Below are 26,455 nucleotides of genomic sequence, written 5' to 3'. Positions count from 1 at the left end.
CTGTTTTTCTCTTTCCCCAGTCCAAAGTTTGGACTGGGTGAGTATCTGTTGAGCTTCTATTGCTGAAGTTACTTTATGTTGCTTGTTTTCTAGCATTAAAAGATAACCCAAATGGGTAATGCCATTTATAACAAATGTTATTTTGCTGTAAGCATTTGGTAACTTCTCAGCATTCTCAGTGGCATTTTGGAGTAACTGAAGAAATATCTGCAAATAATTCCACCTTCACATTATCCAGCATAAGGTGCCCAACTTTTTGTGCTGCTTGTAAAACCCTCTCCTTCTGAGGGAAGCGCAAAAAGCATGCTACTATATCCCTAGGCTTCTCTGATCGACGAGGGCCCAGAGCCCGATGAACACGTTCAAATTCTATAGTAGGTAGATTTGTCTCTGAATACTCCACTTGTAGAAACTTGTGACATAAGGATTGCATAAAAGCCATCAGATCTTTAAGTTCTTCACTCTCCGGGATTCCACGAACTCTCAAATTGTTCCGCCTTGCCCTGTTTTCTCCGTCTTCAATTTTAGGAAGTAAATCCTTCATCGTCTAATCCAAGTGGCTACAATGTTTTTGAATTTGGGATAATTCCTAGTCATGAGAGATTACTCGCTCTTCAAATTCCTGAAGGCTCTGACCCATATCATCCATTTTCTTATGTAGTCCATCAATGTTGACTTTAATATCTGTTGTAAAAACTGTTAACGCTAGTTCTTGTACAGTGCCTCTGGAGCCTGAACTATTGGGTAATGCATCCATTAAAGCCTTGGCTGCAGAACTTAAAAATAACACCAATCCCCTTTGCAAGATCACCTGTATGACCACTCTACTTGAAGTTCAGTTTGATTCTGCAGCCTTGCTGAGAACTACTAATTTTCTTCTGCTCGTGATTTTATTTCTCAATTCCCAGTCTTTTATTTTCTTCGTTACCGCGGGTTTGCCCTTGTGCTGCGGATCAGCTCTGTGTGAGTGATCCTTCGGCGGGAGATCGCAGACATTTAAAAGTTTGTCTGCTTCTGGAGGGTGCTCTGTAAGTCTGAAACAGCAGTAAACCTTCTGGACAGCCTGCAGAATGAATCGGATCTCCAGGTTCTGGAGCCATCTCTCCCCTGGTTCGTCCGCAAAGGGGTAGAGCGCAGGCTGCTGCGGCTCCGAGGAGGTATGCCAGGATCGGAACTGCGCCGCGTGTCTTCCCTGACGGGTCCTGGTGGTCGTGACCTGAGGTGACAGGGAAGTTGAGGCAGCCAGAAGATCTGAAATATCCAATTTAATCAGCTCCTGAGGTAATGATCTCCCTATGTCTGTACTGTGTATTGCTGGCTGCCATTGAAATGCATTGCAGCACATGTCTGTGGTGTCTATGAGTCACAGTCATTGCCGATTTTTGGGGGGTCCTCAAATTGGGGTTTTGGGGGGTTTCCCTGCATGCCCTGGTCCTCCCCACCTGTAAAATCCTAAAATTGCTGTTTTAGCATTTTCCACGGCCATTTTTCTGTCAAAATTGGCACCTGCGGCGGCCAGCTTAGATTTTCTTAAGTTTTTAAAAGTATATTTTTTGGTCTTAGAAGCTTCGTTTTTGCTCCAAACTTAACAGATGGCCACCTCAGGACAAGACGGCATGGATTCATGCTTTAGATGTGGCAGATGGCAGCTGGATTCGCGGCCGGTTATCCCGTGCGCCGTGGGCCACGAGGGAGGGTGAGACGTGAGCAGATCCCACGCTCCCTTCCTCCTGAGAGGCCCTAATGCCCTTTAATTCCATCGGAGTCGTGATTACTGCATCCTGGTGTTTTTGTAGGAAAAAGTCTCCTCAGTCTGCTAATCCTGTGAGATCCAAGACGCACAAAGCGGTTCTGGCGGCTGGTGCCTGTTTTTCACCTGATTTGGGGACTCTGAGATATCTGACTACAAAAGAAAACAACAACCCAGGAGTAAAAGGGGCTTTGCCTGTTTCTTCCACTCAGCCTCCAGTACAACAGTCTGTTCCACTTTTGGATGCCAGCATGACGATTTGTTCCTTTACTGGGGTACCAGAAAGCAGGCGGCTCGTCCTCGTCCTTGCTTCTGCTTCAGTGTCTGTGCCATTGCTGTCGCCTTTTTCTTTGGCGGAATCAGCAGAGGTGGCTAACTTAGCGGATCTGGGTGATATCCAGACCAATGGGTTCCGAGACCTTACGGATCGCCAGGCGGAGTGCCGGCTCTTCAAGACTAGCCGCCTGCCTATCTTTATTTTTGGGCTACTGTGAACACGGAACCTGGTTTCAGACCATGTGGTTCCGGCAGAATGTACAATTCAGAGTTCTATGCCTCCGCTGTCTGCTTCCTCGCTGCAATGCTGTTTTGTTGGAAGTGCTGTTAGAAGTCTGGGAGTCCATGGAGAGTTTCCTTATCCTTGGACTTGGCAAAGTTGTATCCCATGGCATCAGACTTCAACTAGAGACTGGTCCCACTGAAGATGGATTCAGCTGTGGCTCAGGTCACTAAGCGTACCTCCTTTTCCTCAGATGGAGGGATTGTCCTACAGGATGTTTAGGACTGACGATTGCATTTTGATCTCCAGTGTCGTTCTGTTTCTGCTACAGCGGGAGGGTGAGCTGCGGCAACCACTTCTGTGTGGCCTAGGAATGTCTGAATTTTTTTTTTTGCGCAAAGCACTATGTGACATCTTGAACTAAGCTCGGAGCTTCTTCAGGCTCCTCTCGGTGAATGACTTGGATTCACCAGTGGTTGGGTGCTACTTCAGCTAAAGGCTCAGTGAGCAGGTTCTTTTTATGTGTTCGCTCCTGTTTGGCCAAGGTTTGGATGACCTATGGCCAGTATTCAGGTCTGTAGCCTGAGGTGCTCCTGGGCTCTGGACGTCTGACCAGGGGTGTAGGACAGCCGGATTTTCGTCCCTTCCAGAGTTCACCAGACCCCAGCATTTCAGAGCTCCCTCCAGTCCTGGCTTTGGAGATGCAACGCGCCCACAGTTTTTCTACTCCCGGCCTTCTCCTCCTTCCTAGAGAAAAATATGCTGCCAGGTGTCTGGTGGGGTCCCCCTCCCAATTAGGGGGCGACTTTCGGCCTTCCTTCCGGAATGACAAATGATAATCTTGGCCCAGTGAGTCCTCGTGCTCAGGAAAGGTCTGTGTCGGTCCACTGTTGGTGGACTGCGTTGGATAGCAGCTGGTTGTTCAATCGGCTGGAGATGTATATGGTCTGTCTGGCCTGCTGCAATTTCAAGGGATTCTCTGCGTATTCTTGGATATTGCGCCGGTGGTTGCCTATGTCATCTTGTCAGAGGGGCATGAGGAGTCGGATGCTCGTTGACTAGGCAGAGAAGCGTCTGAAGTCCTTGTCCTCCACTCCTGTGGCAGGGGTGGACAATGTGCTGGTAGACTTCATCAGTTGTCAGAGTCTGGATCCGGGAGAATGGTCCCTGTCTGGGCTAGCGTTCGAAGCCATGTTTCTTCGGAGGAGTCACCCTGCCTTCGTTCTGATAGTGTCCTCAGGAAACCAGAAGGCGAACAGGTTCTTCAGTTGCCGACGGGAGGTCGTCAGAGCAGGGCTCAGCGTTCTGGTTCAACCATGGACTGATGGGGAACTTCTGTATGGCTTTTCCCCGTGGCCTATGATAGGGCGTGTTCTGGGCCGGGTGGCATCTCATGCAGGTCTGGTGTTCCTAGTGGCCCCAATCTGGCCTGGCTGTCCTTGGTACTCAGACCTGGTGCAGTTGAGGAGTTTGTGTCTTCCTTGCCACCGGACGGCTTGGTCTTGCGACCTGGGGCTGTACACGTGGCCTTGAGGGCTAGGGGCTTCTCTTCTGCTGTCATTGCCACGTTTCTTCATGGCAACAGGAATTTGATGGCCTCCGCGAAGGCCTAAAGGTGCTTTTTGTCCTGGTGTGCAGCAGTTCACATGGATCCTTTGGCCCCATCGGTGGTGCCTGTTCTTGTCTTCCTGTGGGCTGGCCTCAGGAAGGGTCTGGCGGTTTCTTCTTCCAGGTCCCCATTGCGGGACTGTCATGTTCGGGTCCCTCTTCTCTCGGGGGTTCTCTGGTGGCTCCCAAAGATGTTGTAGGCTTCTTACGGGGGGTGGGCTGGAGGCTGTGGCCTCCCTTGTGACTGCCGGGTTCTCCAAGGGATCTGAGTCTGGTTCACTCACTGGCTCGTCTGATCTATGAACCCCTGGCTGGGGTTTCTCCGAGAGATGTTGTCGTCAAAACTGATTTCCTCGTTATGGTCGCTTCTGCTCAGGATCTGTTGGAGCTTCAGGCTATGCCATGCAGGGATCCTTTTCTCTGCATTACGGAGTCTGCGGTTGTTTTGAGGACCATGTCTTCTTTTCTTCTGCACTTGGGATCAGCAGTCCACGTTGGGTTCAGCAGTCCACGTTGGGTTCCAAGTCTACGACCGTGTTTTGCAGTCTCTGGAGGTGCGGCATCTCCTTTTGAGATGCCTTGAGGCTACTAACGACTTCCGTCTGTTGGACCATCTGTATGTCCCGGAAGGCCTGCTTCCGAGGCTTCCTTCTCATGTTGGTTGCATGCGGGCATTTCAGCAGCGGGGAAGCAGCCTCCCCTTGGCGTGAGGGCTCACTCTCCCTGGGCTGACTCATGTGGTCTCACCTGAGGAGATTTGTCGAGCGGCCACATGAGTTTCCCTGCATATTGTTTTTCCGGGTTTTACCGGCTTGATGTGGCAGCTATGGGTGTTGCGGCCTTTGACCCTTCTGTTCTGGCAGCAGGCTCATTGGGCCCCCCCCCCCCCTGAGATTTGGGATTGCTTTGATACGTCCCGATAGTTCAGGCTCCAGAGGGATTGTACAAGAATGAAAGATTAGGTTTCTTACCTCTGCTAATCTTCCTTGTATATCTCCTCTAGAGCCTGAACTCCCACCCATCTGTTTTGTCTAATTCGCAGGTTGCCTGCCAGTAGCTGGTAAGTTGGCTTTCTCTCTTTGACCAGCCTCGCTAACATTTCCTTTTATTTAAGCTTATGGGGTTTTAGGGGTCCTGGGATGGTGCCCCTTCTGCTCTTTAGGCTAGGTCTTTTTTAGTGACCTGTTCCTCAGTTTTGCAGGTGTGACATGTTTCAATTTCTTATTATCCTACTTAGCCTTATAGTGGCGGTTGTTGATTATGTATTTGGTTATCATGAGCAGCATTGATTTGTATCGGTGAGTCCCCGCACCCCCTCTCTTTTTCTTGTGCTTCCTGTTTGTATTAGATACTCCTGGCTTTGCTACGTACTGAACTTCAAGGGGAGTGGCCGCACAAGTGACCTTACAGAGGGGGTTGGTGTTATTTTTAAGTTCTGCAGCCAAGGCTGGAATGGATGCATTACCCGATAGTTCAGGCTCCAGAGGAGATTTACAAGAAGGAAGATTAGCAGAGGTAAGAAACCTAATCTTTTATTTGATATCACCCATTCACTGCTGCAGATCTTCTTTATTACCTAATGTGATTTCTGCGGGGAATGTCTCTAGAGATTCTGTTGATTCTTTACCAAGGGCATTCTGGTCAACGTCTCCCTGTATCACCGCCATCTTTGAAACTACTGTTTCCGCCAGATCTCCCCCACGAAATGCTTTTTTTGTTTGCCATAACTTCGTTTCATTTCACGAAGTAGATTTAAAATGTAGGAAGTCCGATTCAAAGCCAATAGGGTAGACGGCTAATTTCACCTCTTTCGGCATGGAGCAAATCCTAGCTCACATGCTACGCAACCATTTGCTTCTGCTACATCACCGAAAGTCTTCCTTCCATCATTTCTTTCTTGTTTTCTTATCCCTATACTTCCAATAAGGATCTTCATTCTTCTAATCAGCATCTGCTATCTGTTCCATCTTTCAGACAGATGTTTCTTGAAATCAACTGAGATTCTTGTTTCTCATTTATGGCTCCCACTCTTTGGAACTTTCTACCGCTTTAAGAATTTTAAGTCATAGCTAAAGGCCTATTATTTTATGAAGGCATTTGATGCATCCACTCTGTAAACCTTTTATTTTTGAATAACATGGTTATTTTATATTTTTTACCCTTTTCCTCTTATTTCCCTTTATGTCTTTCCCAACAATACATTACAAATCTCTTCTTCTCTTGTTAACCAAACTATGTCTAGTATGTTTTCTTAGTAATGGCATATCAGTAATGTCGGTTCTTAATTTTTTTTATTTTTTTTTTTCCCTTTTCCCCTGGGTTTTTTTTTAAACTTTTTCTGTTAATTAATTGCGGTATATCAATCAAATATAACTGTAAACTGTCTTTCTTTCTTTTTTTTCCATGAAGGTTTATTGGTATTTCAAAAAACAGAGAACATGAAAACAATAGAAAACATACAGAGGCATAATGCATTTACAGTAATGTACAATAAAATAAAATAAATCCAGATCAGATACGAGCAATGTGTAAATATGTAGATATAGGGGACCAAGTTACAGACATTTGTTTAATCTGGCCTCTACCTCTGGATAACACCAATCCAAATTTATGATGTTGTAGTACTAAATTCCACCAATGTTGAATATGAAGTAGGTTTGAAGATTTCCAATTGGAAAGAATCAATTTTTGTGCAAGAGTCAATAATATGTCAAAAAGTTTTTTATGTGTATCTGGTAGAGTAATATCAGGAGATTGCGATTTAAACATCACTATCGAGAATGACAAGTCACAGTCCAAGTGGAAAATTGATTTCACAGTGCACCATATTTCAAACCAAAAAGCAAGGACAAAGGAGCATTCAAATAGCATATGGATGATGGAGCCTTGACCCGCCTCACAGTTCCAGCTGATACTAGAAGATAAGAGGCCAGTGGCATGAAGTTTATGAGGTCCGGACGGCATTCACCCAAGGGTGCTCAAGGAATTAAGGAATGAAATAGCAGAGACACTTCAGCAAATATGCAACCTATCCCTAAAAACTGGAGAGATCCCGGAGGACTGGAAAATAGCTAATGTCACGCCCATCTTCAAGAAGGGTTCGAGGGGCGACCCGGGAAACTATAGGCCGGTAAGCCTCACATCGGTCCCGGGAAAGATGATGGAGGCACTGATTAAGGACAGCATCTGTGACCATATCGAAAAAAATGGACAGCTAAGGTCGAGCCAGCATGGGTTCTGCAAGGGTAGGTCGTGCCTCACAAACTTGTTGTACTTCTTTGAGGGGGTAAATAACCAGGTGGACAAAGGTGAACCCATAGACATAATTTACCTAGACTTCCAGAAAGCCTTCGATAAGGTACCACATGAGCGGTTGCTCAGGAAGCTATGGAATCATGGGGTGCGCGGGGAGGTCCACCGATGGATCAAAAACTGGCTGGCAGACAGGAAGCAGAGGGTTGGTGTAAAGGGCCATTACTCGGACTGGCAAGGGGTCACGAGCGGGGTTCCTCAAGGATCGGTGCTGGGACCGCTCCTGTTTAACATATTCATTGACGACCTGGAGGCGGGAACAAAATGCGAGGTCATCAAATTCGCAGATGACACCAAACTATTCAGCAAGGTTGAAACCACGGTTGACTGCGAGAATCTCCAAAGGGATCTTACGACATTGGAAGAATGGGCGAAAAAGTGGCAAATGAGCTTCAATGTAGGGAAATGCAAGGTCATGCATATAGGGAGAAGGAACCCGATGTTCACTTACAAAATGGGGGGATCAATGCTAGGGGTCAGTAATCTGGAAAGAGACTTGGGAGTGATGGTAGACACGACATTGAAGGCGTCGGCACAATGCGCCACAGCCTTGAGGAAAGCAAACCAAATGTTAGGTATCATTAAGAAGGGTATCTCGACCAGAACGAAGGAAGTCATCCTGCCACTGTACCGGGCTATGGTGCGCCCGCATCTGGAATACTGTGTACAGTACTGGTCACCGTACCTCAAAAAGGACATGGCAATGCTTGAGGGAGTCCAGAGAAGAGCAACTAAACTGATTAAGGGTATGGAAAACCTTACATACACTGACAGACTGAAGAAGCTGGGGCTGTTCTCCCTGGAAAAGCGGAGACTCAGAGGAGATATGATAGAGACCTTCAAGATCCTGAGGGGCATCGAAAAGGTTGACAAAGACAGATTTTTCAATTTGAAAGAAACCACAAGAACAAGGGGTTACTCGATGAAATTGAAGGGGGACAGGTTTAAAACAAACGCAAGGAAGTACTTTTTCACACAGAGGGTGGTGGACACATGGAACACCCTTCCGGAGGCCGTGATAAGAAATAGCACAGTACAGGGTTTCAAGGATGACCTGGATAGGTTCCTGGAAGACAAAGGGATTGAGGGGTACAGATAAGAGCAGTGGAAGGTTTAGAGATAAGTGTAGAGGTAGGCAATAAAATTAGTCAGGGACCGCTGACCAGGCAATATGCCTGATGGGCCGCCGCGTGAGCGGACCGCTGGGCTGGATGGACCTCTGGTCTGCCCCGGCGGAGGCGACTACTTATGTACTTATGTAGGGGTCCAAATAGCTTTATGATACAGGAAATACATAGATTGTAATGTATTAGCAGATGATACAGCACGTATCGATTTAGACCATAGAAGTGCCCAATCTCCTGGAGCTGATGGAATTCCAGTAGAATTTTACAAGATTTTTTAGAATGATTTATTGGAGCATCTCCACCACTTGTTTCAATATTTGACTCCGGATAATGTTCAACGAAGTCGTTTTTCTGAAGCGTATAATAACAGTCATCCCGAAGCCTAATAAAGATTCTCTATTGGTACAAAATTACAGACCTATTTCACTCCTAAATGTTGATTATAAACTATATGCTAAAATTTTGGCCAATAGACTCAAACTATGTATCCACAATGTTATTCATCCTAATCAAATAGGCTTCATGCCTGGTCGACTTATAGCTGACAATACTAGGTTATTCTTTCACCTGGCTCACATTGCGGAATCTTTCCAACATCCTATCATAGCCTTATCTCTAGATGCCGAGAAGGCTTTTGATATAATTGAATGGAATTATCTTTTTCATGTTTTGAAATGATTTGGTGCTCAGTCTCCCTTTATTCGAATGATTAAAGTACTATATACCAATCCCTCAGCTAGAATAATCGCGAATAACTCATTTTCAGCCTCTTTTCGCCTGCACAGGGGAACTAGGCAGGGATGTCCCCTATCCCCTTACTTATTTAATCTGGCACTTGAACCATTGCTTCTCCGCATTCGGCAAAATCCAAATATTTCTGGCATTTTATATAAATCTATTGACATAAAACTCTCTGCATATGCAGATGATGTCTTTCTTTACATTTCCAATCCTGAGAGCTCTCTTAACCCTTTCAGGACCAAGGGACATATTTGTCCCATAACTTTAAAATCCTATCAATTTTGATTGGGATAGTCTACAGTTCTAAATTTGATATGTACGGATTCCATATGATACTGCCTTTATGTAAACAAACTGGTTCCGACATTCATTCATTAGCGTCATTGCCAGATTGACGAGAAGATTCACTTGCCACACTGTCCATAAGCCAGAAGTGTGATTTTTAAAAAAAAAAATAATGATATTTCACAAAAAAAATCAATTTTTTGGCATCTGCAAGCCCTTTTTACCATAAAAATGTCGTCAAAACCACAAAAATTGGCCTATGATCCTTATGGTCCTGAAAGGGTTAAAGAGCTCCTTCAAATTATTACTGATTATTCCTCTTTTTCCAGATACAAGCTGAATCATGATAAAACGGAGTCTCTCCCTTTAAACCATTATGCCAACTCCTCCATGATCAAACCCTATAACCTCCAATGGACCCCGAAAAAACTAAAATATCTTGATATTGAACTTACTGCTTCTCTTTCCGAAACTGTTGATATTAATATGAACCATATTTTTCAAATTGTCAGAACCCTGATACAATCGTGGCATCCTCTGTATTTATCTTGGTGGGGTCGTCTTGAAACAATCAAAATGATGTTTATGCCCAAAGTAAATTACATTTTGCTTATGATTCCCTTTCTTTTCCCCGCCGCTTTCTATAAAAAACTTGATTCTCTTCTCTCTTCTTTTCTATGGAAAAATAAACAACCACGTATAGCCCTACAAAAGCTCAAGATGAATAAAGAGAGTGGTGGGGTTCTCTTTCCTGATTTCTTTACCTACCATAAATCTTTCATTATTCATCAAGGTCTATATTGGTTTGCAGATCATGATATATACTCGCCAGTCTGGTTTGAGCTTGAAAAACAATTAATGCAGCCTCTTCAACCTCCTGCTTATTTGACTGCTCCATCTGCTTCTCTTGATAATCCCATTATAAAAATAACTTCTAAATGCTTGTTGGAGTTCGACTCACATCTCGAACACTCATATCTTAATTCTCTATCCCTCTCTCTATGGTTTAATTCTAACATATTCATCAATAAGATATCGTTTCTCTGGAAAGAATGGATAGATAAAGATGTTTTCTTTCTTCAGGATGTGTTGGATTCTGAGAATAAGCTGCTTCTTTTTTTTTCCTTTAGCTAGCTGGTGCGGGTGGTTGTAGGCACCGGGAAGCGAGCGGAGAGGAGAGAGGAGCAGCGTGGGAGAGGGCAGGCAAGTCGGAAGGCAGGCGGACAGCGTGGGGTAGCGGCGAGAGGAAGCTCCGCCCACCCCCCAGCGTCGGCAAGCCCAGACTCCCCCTTAAAGGGGGGCGAGCCAACGGCGCGCGGCCATTCGGCGCGCGGCGAAGGCGAGCGGCAAAGGCGCTCGCCTTAGCGAGGGCGCCTTTGCGAAGGAGCCAGGAGTCTAGGCTGCTCAGCAGCAAATTCAATTCAATCTTCAATCTTCTTAAATAAAAAAAAAATATATATATATATATATATACCCTTTCTTCTATACTCATTATTTCTTCTCTCTCTACTTCTCCACCTAGATACACGTCGGGCACACTCCAGCGTACCAACTTTAATCACAAGGAAGGAATAATGGAGGCAGCAGAAGGCCAGCGAAGCTTTCCAGTATACTGCATTGATTGTCACATGTATGACTACCTCCCTTCCGGGAGGCAGGCTTATATATGCAGTCGATGTCAGGAACTGGCTAGCCTAAAAAAGGAGGTCGGGAGACTGCAGATCAAAGTACAGGAGCTAGAGGGACTCCGCTCCATAGAGGAACCAAGGAAATCTGAACCGACTGAGGACACCACCAGAGAAAACCACATCAACGAACAGGTCAGAGAGCTCGAAAGATTCATCGAGGAGGCCTGCAAGATGGTAGAAACACAGGATCACCCGCTCTTCAGAAGGGAACAAACGGATGGAGGACAGAATCCGCCAGGAGCCACCAGGACCCACCAGGAGCCGAGGGAGAGGAACCTTGCGGAGGAACCAACCAGGAGAAGGAAGGATTGGAGGACCTAATCATCGACACAGACCTGAGACCCAGGAGGAAGCTGAGGAGAGGAAAATCTGCTATCGTGGTGGGAGACTCAATCCTGAGAGAGGTGGACAGTCACATAGCAGGAGGCAGAGCGGATCACCTAATGACATGTCTCCCAGGGGCGAGGACAAAGGACATCTCCGACAGAATCGAGAGAATCATGGAGGGAGCTGAGACAGAGGACGCAGCAGTGATAATCCACGTCGGAACAAATGACGTCAGCAGAAGGAATTTCAACATGACTACACTGACCGAGCAGTTTAAGATCCTGGGGAGGAAGCTGAAGCTGAGGACAGGGAAGATAGCCTTTTCAGAGATCCTGCCAGTACCAAGGGCAGATGCGAGGAGGCAGACCGAGCTGCAAGCAACAAATGGATGGCTGAGGCGATGGTGTGACGAGGAGGGTTTCCTCTTTGTACGGAACTGGTCAACCTTCCTGGGGAAAAACAAGCTCTACAGGAGAGACGGACTGCATTTGAGCACGGCTGGGACGAGGATGCTGGCACGTAACATCCAAACCTGCATAGACATGACTTTAAACTGATAACAAGGGGAAAGCCGATAGTCGATCTAACCTCGACACATCGGACCACAGTATCGAGCAAGGATACTGAAACAGGAAATGGCGATAGTGGACTAGAGACAAAATGGACACTTTATGGACATAAACCCAAAGATGCAGCACAGGGACCCGAGAGGCAATTAGAGCTAAAGAGCAAGACAAGGAGGAGACAGCCGGAACCAGAGGGCTATCAAAGAACAAAGAAGCGGGGAGAGGACGGGATAGACACACCACAGGAGGTAGCACGTGAGGAGACCAGCAGGAGCAACAAATCAAGAGTAGATCCAAAAGAAAAGGTAACAAACTGGGACTTAAATTGCCTATATACAAATGCTAGGAGCCTAAGGACTAAAATGGGGGAGCTAGAAGTTATAGCCGGAAATAAGGACCTAGCCATAATAGGAATCACAGAGACATGGTGGTCAGAGCGCAACAAATGGGATGTGGCCCTACCAGGGTACAAACTCTACAGGAGGGACAGGGCACACAAGAAGGGGGGAGGAATAGCACTGTATATAAAGGACTCCATTCCTTCATCCAGAACAGAAACAACAATAAGGGCAGACAATCTGGAGTCACTATGGGTTAAGCTGACAGGAGGGAAAGGAGCTGACATCAAATTGGGACTGTACTATCGATCACCAGGACAGCCAGAAGCAAACGACCTGGACCTGGAGGCCGAACTGAGGCAGGTGTGCAAAAGTGGGAGGGTGGTGGTTATGGGGGATTTCAACTATCCGGGAATAGACTGGGACATTGGGCACTCAAATTGCACGAGAGAAACTAAATTCCTAGAGGCGATAAGGGACTGTTTCATGGAGCAGCTGGTCACGGAACCAACGCGAGGGGATGCCACTCTAGACCTAATCCTCAACGGGCTAAAGGGACCCGCAAAGGAAGTGGTGGTACTAGCACCATTAGGGAACAGCGATCACAACATGATCCAGTACAAATTAAACATGGGAACCTCAAAGGTGAAAAGAACCACAACGACAGCACTCAACTTCAGAAAAGGAAACTACAAGGACATGAGGAAAATGGTAGGGAAAAAACTCAGAAACAGCTCAGGGAAGGTGAAGACCGTAAAGGAAGCCTGGGCACTGCTTAAAGGCACAGTGCTCGAGGCACAAGACCTGTGCGTCCCAAGGTTTAGGAAAGGGTGCAAAAAAAATCAAACTAGAAACCCAGCATGGATAACAACTGCAGTTAAAAAGGCGATAAGCGACAAGAAATCATCCTTCAAGAAATGGAAAAAGGAACCAACAAAGGAAAACCAGGAAGAGCACAAAAGACACCAGAAAGAATGTCATCGAGAGGTCAGGAAAGCAAAGAGAGAATATGAAGAAAGACTGGCAGGAGAAGCAAGAAACTTCAAACCCTTCTTCAGGTATGTGAAAGGGAAACAACCAGCCAGAGAGGAAGTGGGACCACTGGACGACGGAGACAGGAAAGGAGCGATAAAGGAGGAAAAAGAGATAGCTGAAAGGTTAAACAAATTCTTCTCGTCAGTCTTCACCAGAGAGGACACATCCAATATCCCAGAACCCGAGGTGATTATAAACGGAGAACACAACGAAAGGCTGGTACAACTAGAGGTAAGCAAAGAGGATGTCCTCAGACAGATAGACAGACTAAAGAGCGACAAATCACTAGGCCTGGACGGCATCCACCCAAGGGTACTAAAAGAACTGAGAAACGAAATAGCAGAGACACTTCGCCAAATATGTAACCTCTCCCTAAAAACTGGGGAGATCCCAGAGGACTGGAAAATAGCAAATGTCACGCCCATCTTTAAGAAGGGATCAAGGGGTGACCCGGGAAACTACAGGCCTGTGAGCTTGACCTCGGTTCCAGGAAAGATGATGGAAGCAATGGTAAAGGACACAATCTGCGAACACATAGAAAACAATGGACAACTGAAGGCGAGCCAGCATGGCTTCTGCAAGGGAAGGTCATGCCTCACGAACTTGCTGTACTTCTTTGAGGGAATAAACAGCCAGATGGATAAGGGGGAATCCATAGACATCATTTACCTTGACTTCCAAAAAGCCTTCGACAAGGTACCTCACGAACGGCTACTTAAAAAGCTGTGGAACCACGGGGTGCAAGGGGATATCTACCGATGGATCAAACACTGGTTGGCAGGCAGGAAACAGAGGGTTGGAGTAAAGGGCCAATACTCAGATTGGCAAAGGGTCACGAGCGGAGTTCCGCAGGGGTCGGTGCTGGGACCTCTACTGTTCAATATATTTATTAATGACCTGGAGACAGGGACAAAATGTGAGGTTATCAAATTTGCTGATGACACCAAACTCTGCAGCAGGGTTAGAAACACAGAAGACTGTGGATTGAAGACAAAGTTTTATTTTATTTTTCTTTCCAGCTTATGATTTATCTTTAATCTTATCTATTGTTTTGCCTTTTGTCTTTGTTTTGTTCTATTTCTATCATTTAAATTTCTCCAGAATTCTACTGTTCAACGGCTCCCCCTTCTGCTTCTATTCCTTTCTCTCCTCTCTTCTACCTTCCAAAGTATTTAGATCAATGCTGTCTTATTAAAATGTTTATTTTATTTTTATTTTTCCTCTAACTCTACTTTTCACTTCTCTATTACCCTCCAGGTACTTTAGTTAGATTGTGAGCCTTCGGGACAGTTAGGGAATTTTTCAAGTACCTTTCTTATTTCTAATCTTAATGTATATTTTCTGTAAACCGCTTAGAACCTAACGGATGTAGCGGTATATAAGAAATAAATTACATTACATTACATTACATTACATTACATTACATTACTGTGAAGACCTGCAAAGGGACCTAACGAGACTGGAAGACTGGGCAAAAAGTGGCAAATGAGTTTTAACGTAGAGAAATGCAAGGTCATGCATGTAGGGAAAAAGAACCCGATGTTCAGCTACAAAATGGGGGGAACACTGCTAGGGGTGAGTAACCTGGAAAGGAACCTGGGGGTGATGGTCGACACATCACTGAAACCATCGGCGCAATGTGCGACAGCCTCAAAGAAAGCAAACAGAATGCTGGACATCATCAAAAAGGGTATCACAACCCGGACGAAGGAAGTCATCATGCCGCTGTATCGCGCAATGGTGTGCCCACACCTGGAGTACTGTGTTCAATACTGGTCACCTTACCTCAAGAAGGACATGGCGGTACTCGAGGGAGTGCAGAGGAGGGCGACTAAACTGATAAAAGGTATGGAAAATTTTTCATATGCTGACAGATTAAAAATGCTGGGGCTGTTCTCCCTGGAGAAGAGGAGACTTAGAGGAGACATGATAGAAACCTTCAAAATCCTTAAGGGCATAGAGAAAGTGAATAAGGACAGATTCTTCAAACTGTGGGGAGCCACAAGCACTAGGGGTCACTCGGAGAAATTGAAAGGGGACAGGTTTAGAACAAATGCTAGGAAGTTCTTTTTTACTCAGAGGGTGGTGGACACATGGAATGCGCTTCCGGAGGATGTGATAGGCCAGAACTCTGTACAGGGGTTCAAGGAGGGTTTGGATAGGTTCCTGGAGGATAAAGGGATAGAGGGGTACAGATAGAACTTGAGGTAGGTTATAGAAATGGTCAGAAACCACTTCACAGGTCGCAGACCTGATGGGCCACCGCGGGAGCGGACCGCTGGGCGAGATGGACCTCGGTCTGACCCAGTGGAGGCAACTTCTTATGTTTCTTATGTTCTTATTTAATACCCTTCAAGATCGGTTTGGTCTCCCATCTTCCACATATTTTAAATGGATGCAACTTTGACATTGTATATCTGGCTCTCCGAATTTTAAATTGGTGTCTTCTCAATCACCTACCCTTCCCAATTTAGCTTTGCAATACCTGACATCAGGACATGTTGCCTCTAGGCTGTACAAGCAAAATATCACATGGTCTGTGTCTTCTCTTATTGCTCTCAAGGATATATGGGAAAGAGATTGTGAATCTCAGTTAGATGATAATGTGTAAACTGTCTTTCATTTGAAAGGAAATTCTGGAATGAGAGGGCATAGGATGAAGTTAAGAGGTGATAGCTCAGGAGTAATCTAACGACATACTCTTTTACAGAAAGGGTGATAGATGCGTGGAACACTCTCCTGGAAGAAGTGGTGGAGACAGTAACTGTATTCAAGAAGGCATGGGATAGGCATGTGGGATCTCTTAGAGAGAGGAAGAGATAATTGTTACTGTGGATGGGTAGACTAGATGGGCCATTTGCCTTTATCTGCCATCATGTTTCTAAGATTAAATGGCCATTTTTCTCAATGAAGTTATGGTAAACAAAAAAGCATTTCATGGGGGAGATCTGGTGCAAACAGTGGGTAAATAGTAATGTGCCACAGGGATATGAGCTTGAATTTGCTCCACGCTGAAAGAGGTGAAATTAGCCTTCTACCCTATTGGCTTTGAATCAGACTTGCTACATTTTAAATCTACTTCGAGAAATGAGACGAAGTTATGGCAAACAAAAAAGCATTTCGTGTGGGAGATCTGGCGGAAACAGTGGTAAATAGTAGTGTGCCACAGGGATATATACTGGGACATATTTATAAATGATCTGGAAATTGGAACTACGAGCGAGGTGATTAAATTTGCAGATGACACTAAACTAACTGTTCAAAGTTGTTAAAATGCATGCAGACTGTGAAAAACTGCAGGAAGAGCTTAGGAAATTGGAAGACTGGGTGTCCAAATGGCAGATGAAATTTACTGTGGACAAATGCAAAGTGAAGCACATTGGGAAGAATAATCCAAATCATAGTTACTGGATGCTAGGGTTTACCTTGGGGATCAGTACAAGTCTGCTGTTGAGACAGATATGGGGATTAGTAGCATGGAATGCTGATACTATTTGCATTGTTATTACAAAATAAAGCCTTAAAGCATCCTCCCCGTTGCAACGCCAGAGGGAAGGCTCCCAGATGAGGCACGGGATGTGCAAGGTGCAAGTAGTACTATTATGGGGGCGGGGTCTGGGGTGGAGATTGGGTAGAGATGGGCGGGGTCTGGCCCACGACTTAGCACAGTGTTCTTCAACCACCGGTCCACGGACCTATGCCGGTCCACAGAATAATTATTTTATTTCTGCCGGTCCATAGGTGTAAAAAGGTTGAAAAACACTGGTGTAGATCACCTTCAGGGGAAACCATCACCTGTTGACAAGTTTTTTGAAGGTAGATAATAAGCTTTATTTAAAGGTGGAATTAATTCTGAGGAAAAGTTCAAATTTTCTACCAAAATTTTTTTAAAAACTTCAACAGGGGTCATTGTTTGAATTTTTGGACAATTTAGAACTCTGAGATTGATACATCTGTTATAGTTCTCAATTTGTTCAATCTTTCGTGACATAAAATTCTGGTCTTTAACAATAGTGGAAACAGAGTCCTTTACTAAAGCTGATTCCTTTTCAACCATTTCTTTATAGTCTTGTTTAACTTTTTCCATAGTTAAGGAGAAAGTATCTACTTTTGCAACCAGTACCTCCATGTCCCGTGCTGTTTTTTCCACCCCTCTTCTGTATGGCCACAAGAATGGCAATGTAGATGCAGACCCAGGTGCCAGGTTTCCAGCTCCCTCGGTGTTGTTCGGGAGCTGCTGACCTCCAGGTACTGAAGCTCCGCCCAAACCCAGCTCTGGGGTTTCCTCCTCTCCCCTGGGGCCAGAATCTCCACTCCGTGCCTCCGCTGGACATAGAGGCATGGAGATCGTTGGGGGCGACAGGGATATATCTGAGCCCAAGGAACAGAGTGCTCCCTCACTCAGCTCCACAGCAGCATTGGTCCCCCCAGGATGGATAGAAACATAGAAACATAGAAATTGACGGCAGAAAAGGGCCATAGCCCATCGAGTCTGCCCATACCAACTCCCTGATTCTTACTCCCCTATAGATCCCACATGAATATCCCATTTTCTCTTAAAATCTGACACGCTGTTGGCCTCAATCACCTGCTGAGGCAGCTCGTTCCAATGATCGACCACCCTTTCGGTGAAGAAGTACTTCCTAGCATCACCTTGAAATTTCCCTCCCCTGATTTTCAGCGAGTGTCCTCTGGTTACCGTGGGCCCTGTAAGACTGAAGATATCATCTTTCACCTCTATACACCCCGTGATATATTTAAAGGTCTCAATCATGTTCCCCCTCTCTCTTCGATCCTCCAGTGAGTACATCCACAGTTTTTTTTAACCTTTCTTCATACGTGAGATCCCTGAGCCCCAAGACCATCCTGGTAGCCATTCGCTGAACCGACTCAATTCTCAACACATCTTTCCGGTAGTGTGGTCTCCAGAATTGAACCCAATACTCGAGATGAGGTCTCACCATGGATCTGTACAGTGGCATTATGACTTCAGGTTTTCTGTTGATAAAACCCCTACAGATGCAGCCCATCATTTGTCTTGCCTTGGACGAAGCCTTCTCCACATGATTGGCAGCCTTCATATCATTGCTAATGATCACTCCTAAATCACGTTTCACCGTGGTCCTGGACAAGGTTTCACCATTTAGTGTGTAAGTTCTGTGTGGATTTTTTTTGCCTAGGTGCATTACTTTACATTTTTTAGCATTGAAGCCTAACTGCCAAGTTGATGACCATTGTTCCAGCTGCCGTAGGTCCTGCGTCATAAAGTCAGGCACACTGTTTTTGTCTACTATGTTGCATAGTTTGGCATCGTCGGCAAACAGTGATACTTTTCCTCTAAGCCCTTGGGTCAAATCTCCTATAAATAAATTGAATAGAATCGGCCCTAAGACGGAGCCCTGAGGTACTCCACTCGTCACTGCTGACGTTTTGGAGGGGGTACCGTTTACCATCACCCTTTGAAGCCTACCATCTAGCCAATCCCTTACCCATTTAGTGAATGTATCCCCTAATCCCATCGATTTTAGTTTGTTCAACAGCCTGCGGTGTGGGACGCTATCAAAAGCTTTGCTGAAGTCCAAATATATCACGTCCAGGGACTCCCCGGCATCCAGATGACTGGTCACCCAGTCAAAGAAGTCAATCAGATTAGATTGGCAGGACCTTCCCCTGGTAAATCCGTGTTGGTGTGGATCACGTAAATTTTCTTCGTCTAGAGTTTTGTCAAGTTTCTGTTTGATCAGTGTTTCCATGAGTTTGCACACTATGGATATAAGACTCACCGGTCTGTAATTTTCTGTCTCTGTTCTGCAGCCCTTTTTGTGGAGTGGAATTACGTTAGCTGTTTTCCAGCTGGATTGTTGGTTGGATTGGAGAAGAGGTAAGGGCCGTCAATAATATAGGCCTCACCGTCCCCCCTCCTTTTAGAATGCGGCATAACCCAAATTCAGGCAGCAAATTTCCAGCGCGAAAGTTGTATCGCCGTGAACTCGCTCACAAGCCGTCCGCCATCTTGACATGTCCCTTCATGCCCTTCCAAGGACATCTTGAGTGGCAAAGGGAAAGATTTTCCCCAAGCTCAAGTCTTTATTCTCATGTTTGGAATAATCTTTGACTCTAGTTGCCACCCAGGTTTCTTTAACAGACTGGACCTCCTCCATGCCCTCTCAATCTCTCCCTAAGATCAGAGGGAAAGGCCACTTTTCCATTACAGCTTCCCTCAATGGAACAACTCTCCCCTCCCAGATTAATCCAGTTTCATATAAAGGTTCCTTTTCAGCAACCCCATGCACACACTGAACCTGCACTACCCCTCTAAAAATTCCTACCCCTTGGTCATTTTTCAATCTCCTAGCTAGGACTATGGACATAAGGGATTGGTTACTCCCAATTTCTACCAGTGCTTCAATTTCCAGACCAGCCAACTGCTTAACCCCCTCCCCTGTTCGGGGTTTTCTTATCCCCAATGGGCCTCCCTGGCTGTCCTAAACATGTTCCTGGGAATGAACAGTGCATCTGTGGGCAGTCCTTTTGGAAGTGTCCCTCCTCCCCACATGAAAAGCACCTCAAGCCAGGGCTTAGGACCTTTCCTGGAACTTTTCTCTGTATACCTAATGGGGTTAAGCTTTCTTTTTACCCCTACTGGGTTGACTTTTTTTGTAATGGGTTTTTCCTTCCTTTCTCTCCAGCCTTCATTTGCTTCCAAGTGACATTCATCCAATAGGATAGCTTCCTCAACAGACCTGGGATCCTGTCTGATCATCCAGGTTTTTACCAGTGGGGGAAGAATGTTCAAGAACTGTTCTGCACTATTAGCTGGACTAACTCCTGTCCAGTCTGTTTCTCCAACTCTATCCTCCTGGAGGCCAAGTCTACAAGATGCTGGCCCCTGCCCTCAGCCTTTCCCCTTTCAAGAAACTCTGACCTCTAAATTTCCTTCTATAATTTTTCTTAGTTAGGCCCAATCTGTCCTGGATAGATGTCTGTACCACATCATAGTCCAAGTCTTTGGTACCATCCAAAGCCCTATCAACCGCTTGGGCTTCTCCTGACAAATACAAAACTAGATATATAGCCCATTGTTCCAGGGGCCAACTGGTAACAGTGGCCACTGTGATATGCTGCCTTTGCCTGTTATCAGTGATCCTAACTCAGGAGAGCTCTATGATACTAATGTAAGCCATGCACCACAGATAAAGGCAGACATTCCTCAAACAGAGGTTATTTTATCCAGGCCCACTAGAGGGAGAAGGAGGGCAGGCTTGCCACCAGACCAGTGCACACACCCCTTGGGAAGCTTTTCCTCTAGTCACCAGGGAAGGGGTTGGAGAGCACAGGAAGGAATCCCTTTACCTGGAAGTTTGGGGCATGGCAGCCAATTCTTAAATGCCAAGGCAAACTTATTAGAGAGGGAGAGCAGACACCTGGAGCATTGCAAGGACCTTTCAGGGATGAGAGTCAATGCTGACATGAAGTTGCTGGTGTCCATGGAGCTGGAGGAGGCTGGGGAAAAGCCCCAACCTCAGAGAGTCTTTTGAATTGGCCCATGGAAATGGAGATGTTCTCTGGCCTGCCAAGCCAGGAGCAGCAAGACATGGACACAAGCTAATAGACCCAAGGCAAGTGAATAGCTTTTAATTAATATTTTGCTGATGAATACAGATGTTTTTCTTTTTTACTGGAAACTAAAGACTTTTGTTCTGACCCCCTGGCAACCCCTGGAATTGTGTGTTTGCTACAAGGACTTTGAGGAGACTTAGAGGGGACACGATAGAGACTTACAAGATCATGAAGGGCATAGAGAAAGTGGAGATGGACAGATTCTTCAAACTTTTGAAAACTACAAGAACGAGAGGGCATTCGGAAAAATTAAGAGGGGACAGATTCAGAACCAATGCTAGGAGATTCTTCACCCAAAGGGTGGTGGACACCTGGAATGCGCTTCCAGAGGGTGTGATAGGAAAGAGTACGGTATTGGGGTTCAAGAAGGGATTGGATGATTTCCTGAAGGAAAAGGGGATAGAAGGATATAGATAGAGGATTACTATACAGGTCCTGAACCTGATTGGCCACCACGTGAGCGGACTGCTGGGCACGATGGACCTCTGGTCTGACCCAGCAGAGGCACTGCTTATGTTCTTATGTTATTTCAAGGTTTTTTTTCCTTCTGTCTTCTTGTGACTGCCAGCATAGATCCAGAAAGATTGGGGAGTTTTGTGTTATATTTTGGCAGGAAAGAGGGCTTACTAACTTAAGTTTACCAGCGACAACTCACAACTCTCCATCTAGCGCAGACGCACGCTAGAGAGCCGGTGCTTCATATACTGGTGCAAGCTGAGGCGTGACTATGACCCAGTCAGCACAAGAAGGAGAAACTTTGAAAGTTTTTGTTTTTGTTTTTTGAGAAATCAAATACATGAATAGTGATAGCACTGTGAAAGACAGGACTATATTACCTGAAACTTTTAGTGCTTTTTTTCCTTTTGATTTCCTGCTTGAAGATACAATGCCTTATTGAAAACAGTGAGTTTTTGGAAGCATTCTGACACAGAAACCTTTTTCTTTTGATGAAATGTTTTACTGCTGAAAAGCTAAATACTTCTGATTGAGACTGTGCTTATAATAAAGTTTGGTCCTTTACAAGCTCCAAAGGGGTGGTCTGTGAGTGTTTAGAAGCAAGGACACTCCAGTCTCCAGTCATACCCTGTACTGTGGGTTTGTGTGAATTCCTGTCACATGCCACTTGGGGACCTGCTTTCCTAGGGGTAGCTATGACACCACCTACTCAAAAGTAACCAGGAAAGCATCCAGATCATACTCAGGTCCCAGTTTGATAAGGGTTGGCCTTCTTTGCCACTCTACTCTAGGTGCTCTGATTCAATCAACTACAAGTTCCCCCTTCCGGTCTTCATTGTACCTCTCTATGCTATAGTCCAGCTGCCAGGTTCTTGAGCTCCTGAATTTGTATCTCCAACAGTTGTAGAAGTGGCTGTTGTTGCTGGGCCTGTTGCGCCAAAGTTCTTGTGAACCGCCTGCCCATCACCACCTGCTGAGCATTTTGCTGTTCCATCACCCACTTCATAAAGACTTCCTAAGCCATGGCCCTGTGGGGAACCCCCCAAAAAAAGAGAAGACAAACCCAAATGTGGCTTCTTCTCAGTAAGGTCAGTTCCCTTCCCATTGTACCCTTCCCTCTAGTAGCCTGAAAAGAGAATGCCAAAAGCTAGAAAGAGCTTGGAGGAAATCGGGAGATCAAGCACTTGGAGACAGATGGAGAAAACAAAATAAATGAAAATACCCAGATATGATCAGAGTAGACAAACCATACTTAAGAAAGTTGTTCAAAATTCTAACAAAACTAACTGACTGCAAAGCAACGACTACCTTAAACGTAGCTCACCCCCCCCCCCCCCCCCCATTCATTAGCATCATACTTTGCGAAGATAGAGAACATATTTAAAATATTTGATTAAAATCATCTATTTGGACATTTTGACTGTTAGGACATCCAACCTTAGGGCACCTAACTTTTTTGGCCATTTTCAATCACAGTCCTAATATTTTTGGAAGGCATAAACAAGTGATTCACATTTACCCATTCTACTCCACTCAATATAGACCTCTGTTGTATCTAACTGAGCTGTCTCTTCTTCAAGCTTAAAAGCCTTAGCTGCTTTTAGCCTTTCCTCATAGGGAAGTTGTCCCAGCCCCTTAATCTATGGTTTACCTTTGTATGTGTTGCCCCTCCAGGTATATGTTATGAGTTATATTATACTTAGTTAAAGGCTAGTTATATTATACTTGGTTAAAGACTTATAAACCACTTAAACAGTTTTATGGACCGTATATCAAATAAAATATAAATTTGAAATGTCATCTATTCCTAAGACACAGCTTCAATAGCCTGCCTAAACTTTAGTAGGACAAAATGTTTCTCATCTATCTTTGAGCTTCATATTCTTCTTTCTTTGAACCTCAATCAACCTTTCCCATGCTTGGATCTGACTTTCCCTTTATCTCACTCACTTAGCCTTCCTCTCACCTATTCTTGTGCTTCTCTGAATTAGTAACAAGCTTTAATCTTACTTTTTCCCTTCAGCTATTTGATGAAGTCCTTGAAATTGAAATAGTCCTGAGGAATACAGGGAAGGTGGGGTTTGACTACATCATTCCTGATACTAATGAGGATTTTTCAGGCAGTCTTTTTCCTGGAGTGCCACTAATCCTGCCTGTCTCTGTGAGTATCCTCTTTAATGAATAATTAGAAAGCTGATATTTTAAAGAACATACATGTTTACTTCTGAGGGGTACAGATGTGTCTATCTGCAGACCAGGAGATGTCCCGGGAGATGTGCTGTTTGCCTGGTTCCAAAATCCAAGATGTTATGGAGAGTTTGCCGAGATTCATCAAGTCTATTGACTATTATCAAATGCTGTTTAACTATGTTGGTACTAACGATACTGCTAGGTACTGAGCACGATTGCTGCATCCCAGGTCAACATAGGGTACCTTTGGATGCCAATAACTCACACAGAAAGAAATATGTCTTTTCATTAAAATAATATTTATTCATTTTATATCAAAATTTAAACTTGAGGTTTAAATTAGAATGCCAATTATATGCATTACATGCATTTCCATAAATCATAGCCCCATAATTGTTCTGTGTGTGAGGGGGGGATTCTTTCCCAGGAACTAAGTGGTCCCTGTGGAGAGAGCTTCTCCACCAGAACCAATGCTGTGGACTTTGCTTATATACTGTTACAATGACTGGTGACATGTCACTTCAGCTTTCAATACTTAGCTAACAAATTCTCTTGGAAGGCAGGATTATTTCAGACAAAACATTCTTTAGGTTTTGAACAGGCTTAAAGAAAAAAAGTTTACAAGGTATAAAAGTATATTTCTTTTACAACAATTTATAAGATATTCTAAATATGTACAGTCAAACCTCGGTTTACAAGTGCACCGGTTTGCGAGTGTTTTGCAAGACGAGCAAAACATTCTCGCAAATCATGACTCGCAAACCGAGCATTGACTCGATTTGTGAGTCCCCCGCCCACTAACCGGCATTGCCCCTCGCTCACAAACGCTGCCCCCCCCCCCCGCAAACCGGCATCCCCTACCTGCACTGTAAACTTAGCCCCCAATGTGGCACCGGTACGCAGCACAAAGCCAAAGGAGGTGCCAGTGCCCGAAGATTGAGCCTCTCCCGACTGGGCCTTGAGCATTTGGCCTAGTCGGAGGAGAGGCACGATCTTCGGGCACTGGCATTGGGGGGATAAGCTTGCAGTTTGGACTGGCAGGGGTTGCCAGTCCGGGAGGCCATGGTGATGCCAGTTTGCAGGGGGCAGTGTTTGCGGGTGGGGGGGCCATGCCAATTCGCGAGGGGCAGATGTAGAAGCACATCAGTAGCCTCGGGGGTGGGGGGGTCTTTTGGGGATGTGGTGGGGTGGGGTGGAGCAGCGCTGGTGGCCGGGGTAGATGGGAGGTGAACGAATCAAGCGAGTTTCCCTTACTTTCTATGGGGAAAGTCGCTTTGATATACCAGTAAATTGGTTTACGAGCATGCTTCTGGAACGAATTATGCTCGTAAACCAAGGTTCCACTGTATTTAGAATTACATAAAATCATACGATAATAATGTGTATTCTTTAAAGGAAAAGTTCTTAGCACCACTGTCTTAATAAACTACCAGTTTATCAAAAGAATACAGAACTTGTTTTTAGAAAGAGAGGATATATCTTTTCTTTGCCCAGTACCTTTTCTTATATATAGGCTAGCATGTCATTCTACAGTCTTAAAGAATGAATCAAAAAGCTCTTTCTGACCAAGGTAATTTTCTCTGGAAAACTGACATTTTGTCACAGACACAGAACCAACTAATTTCTTCCTCCATACCTCTGCTCCAAGAGCCAGGCAGGTTACACAAGATTTATGTTTCAGACCAGCCTTTATAAGAGTGCAATCTGACTGGATCTAGTACTAAATTGGGGGGATCCTTGGTTTAGAGCCCCTTCTGACAGTGCAGGCTGTGTCTCCCTATAACACTGTTTTTGTCATTCAGGTTCTAATGTTTCATAACCTGTTTTCTAGTTTTCATTGTTGTTGTTTTGCATATATTAATATGAGCAGAATTGATTTGTTTGGTGGGGAGTTCTCTGTTTCCCTCTCTCTTGTTTATCATCTTCTGTAGATGGTCCTGGCTGCTTGAAGACTGACTGGGATCCAAGGGGCATGCTCCAGGATATGCTAGTAGAGGGAGGAATTAAGACTTCAATCATCTGAAACTTTCTACAGTGCTTGGCGGCTATGGATGCATAAAACCCACTGGTCCCGGAATAAAGGGAGGATTTACAAGAAAGAAGATTAGCAAAGGTAAGAACTTAATCTTTCGTTTTGAGCTGGAATTTATATTTAATACCATGTCAAAAAAATCTCTAGAAAATAGTTTTCTTGCTCAATTCATTAATTTTTCTTGAATATCCATAGAAACATGATGGCAGATAAAGGCCAAATGGCTCATCTAGTCTGCCCATCCGAGTAGCCATTATCTCTTTCTCTCTCTGAGAGATCCCACACGTCTATCCCAGGCCCTCTTGAATTCAGACGCAGTATCTGTTTCCACCACCTATTCCAGGAGACTGTTCCACACATCTACCACCCTTTCTGTAAAAAAGTATTTCCTCAGATTACTTCGGAGCCTATCACCTCTTAACTTCATCCTATGCCCTCTCATTGCAGAGTTTCCTTTCAAATGAAAGAGACTCGACTATGTCACTCGCCAGGGTGTGCGCTAACCTTACATCAGCGACCCTCCATCAGGTGGCAGTAAAAGAAAACTAGGCACGCTTCTGCAAGAAGGCTGAAGCCCTACAGGGGGTGCTAGACTGAAACACCAAGCACTCCTTCTTTCAGACAACCCAGACACCATCAAGGCACAACTGTATAAAAACACAAGAGTTCAGTTTCAAAAGTGAAAAACAAAGATTTATTGTACAAGTCTTTGCACTTAAAGTAATAGCACAAAATAAAGCATTCTGAGAGAAATCATAAATACAAACAGCGGTGATAATAGATGGCAATGATACACTCTGCACAAGAGAGAGACTGTTCAGTATCTGCCAAGTTCCAAGATGGCTACCATGGTTCTGGCAGTTTGTAACTGGGCCACGCCC

The 26,455-nt window shown here is 45.0% G+C and overlaps 1 protein-coding gene across 7 annotated transcripts in view; it reads left to right on the top strand.

The window, feature by feature from the left end:
- The window catches only part of HYDIN (HYDIN axonemal central pair apparatus protein), a 1,718,235-nt gene that overhangs the window by 674,027 nt on the left and 1,017,753 nt on the right, over nt 1–26,455 (top strand). For all 7 annotated transcript variants that reach the window (XM_033943280.1, XM_033943278.1, XM_033943277.1 and 4 more), the window contains one exon: nt 23,376–23,513. In XM_033943280.1, the coding sequence (XP_033799171.1) occupies nt 23,376–23,513 (138 nt within the window). The remainder of the gene's footprint in view (nt 1–23,375; nt 23,514–26,455) is intronic.

This window comes from Geotrypetes seraphini, chromosome 4, assembly GCF_902459505.1.
Source record: "Geotrypetes seraphini chromosome 4, aGeoSer1.1, whole genome shotgun sequence".
In the NCBI taxonomy this organism is placed as follows: domain Eukaryota; kingdom Metazoa; phylum Chordata; class Amphibia; order Gymnophiona; family Dermophiidae; genus Geotrypetes; species Geotrypetes seraphini.
Note: the sequence above shows the minus strand (reverse complement) of the source record. Positions and strands in the feature narration are given on the sequence as shown.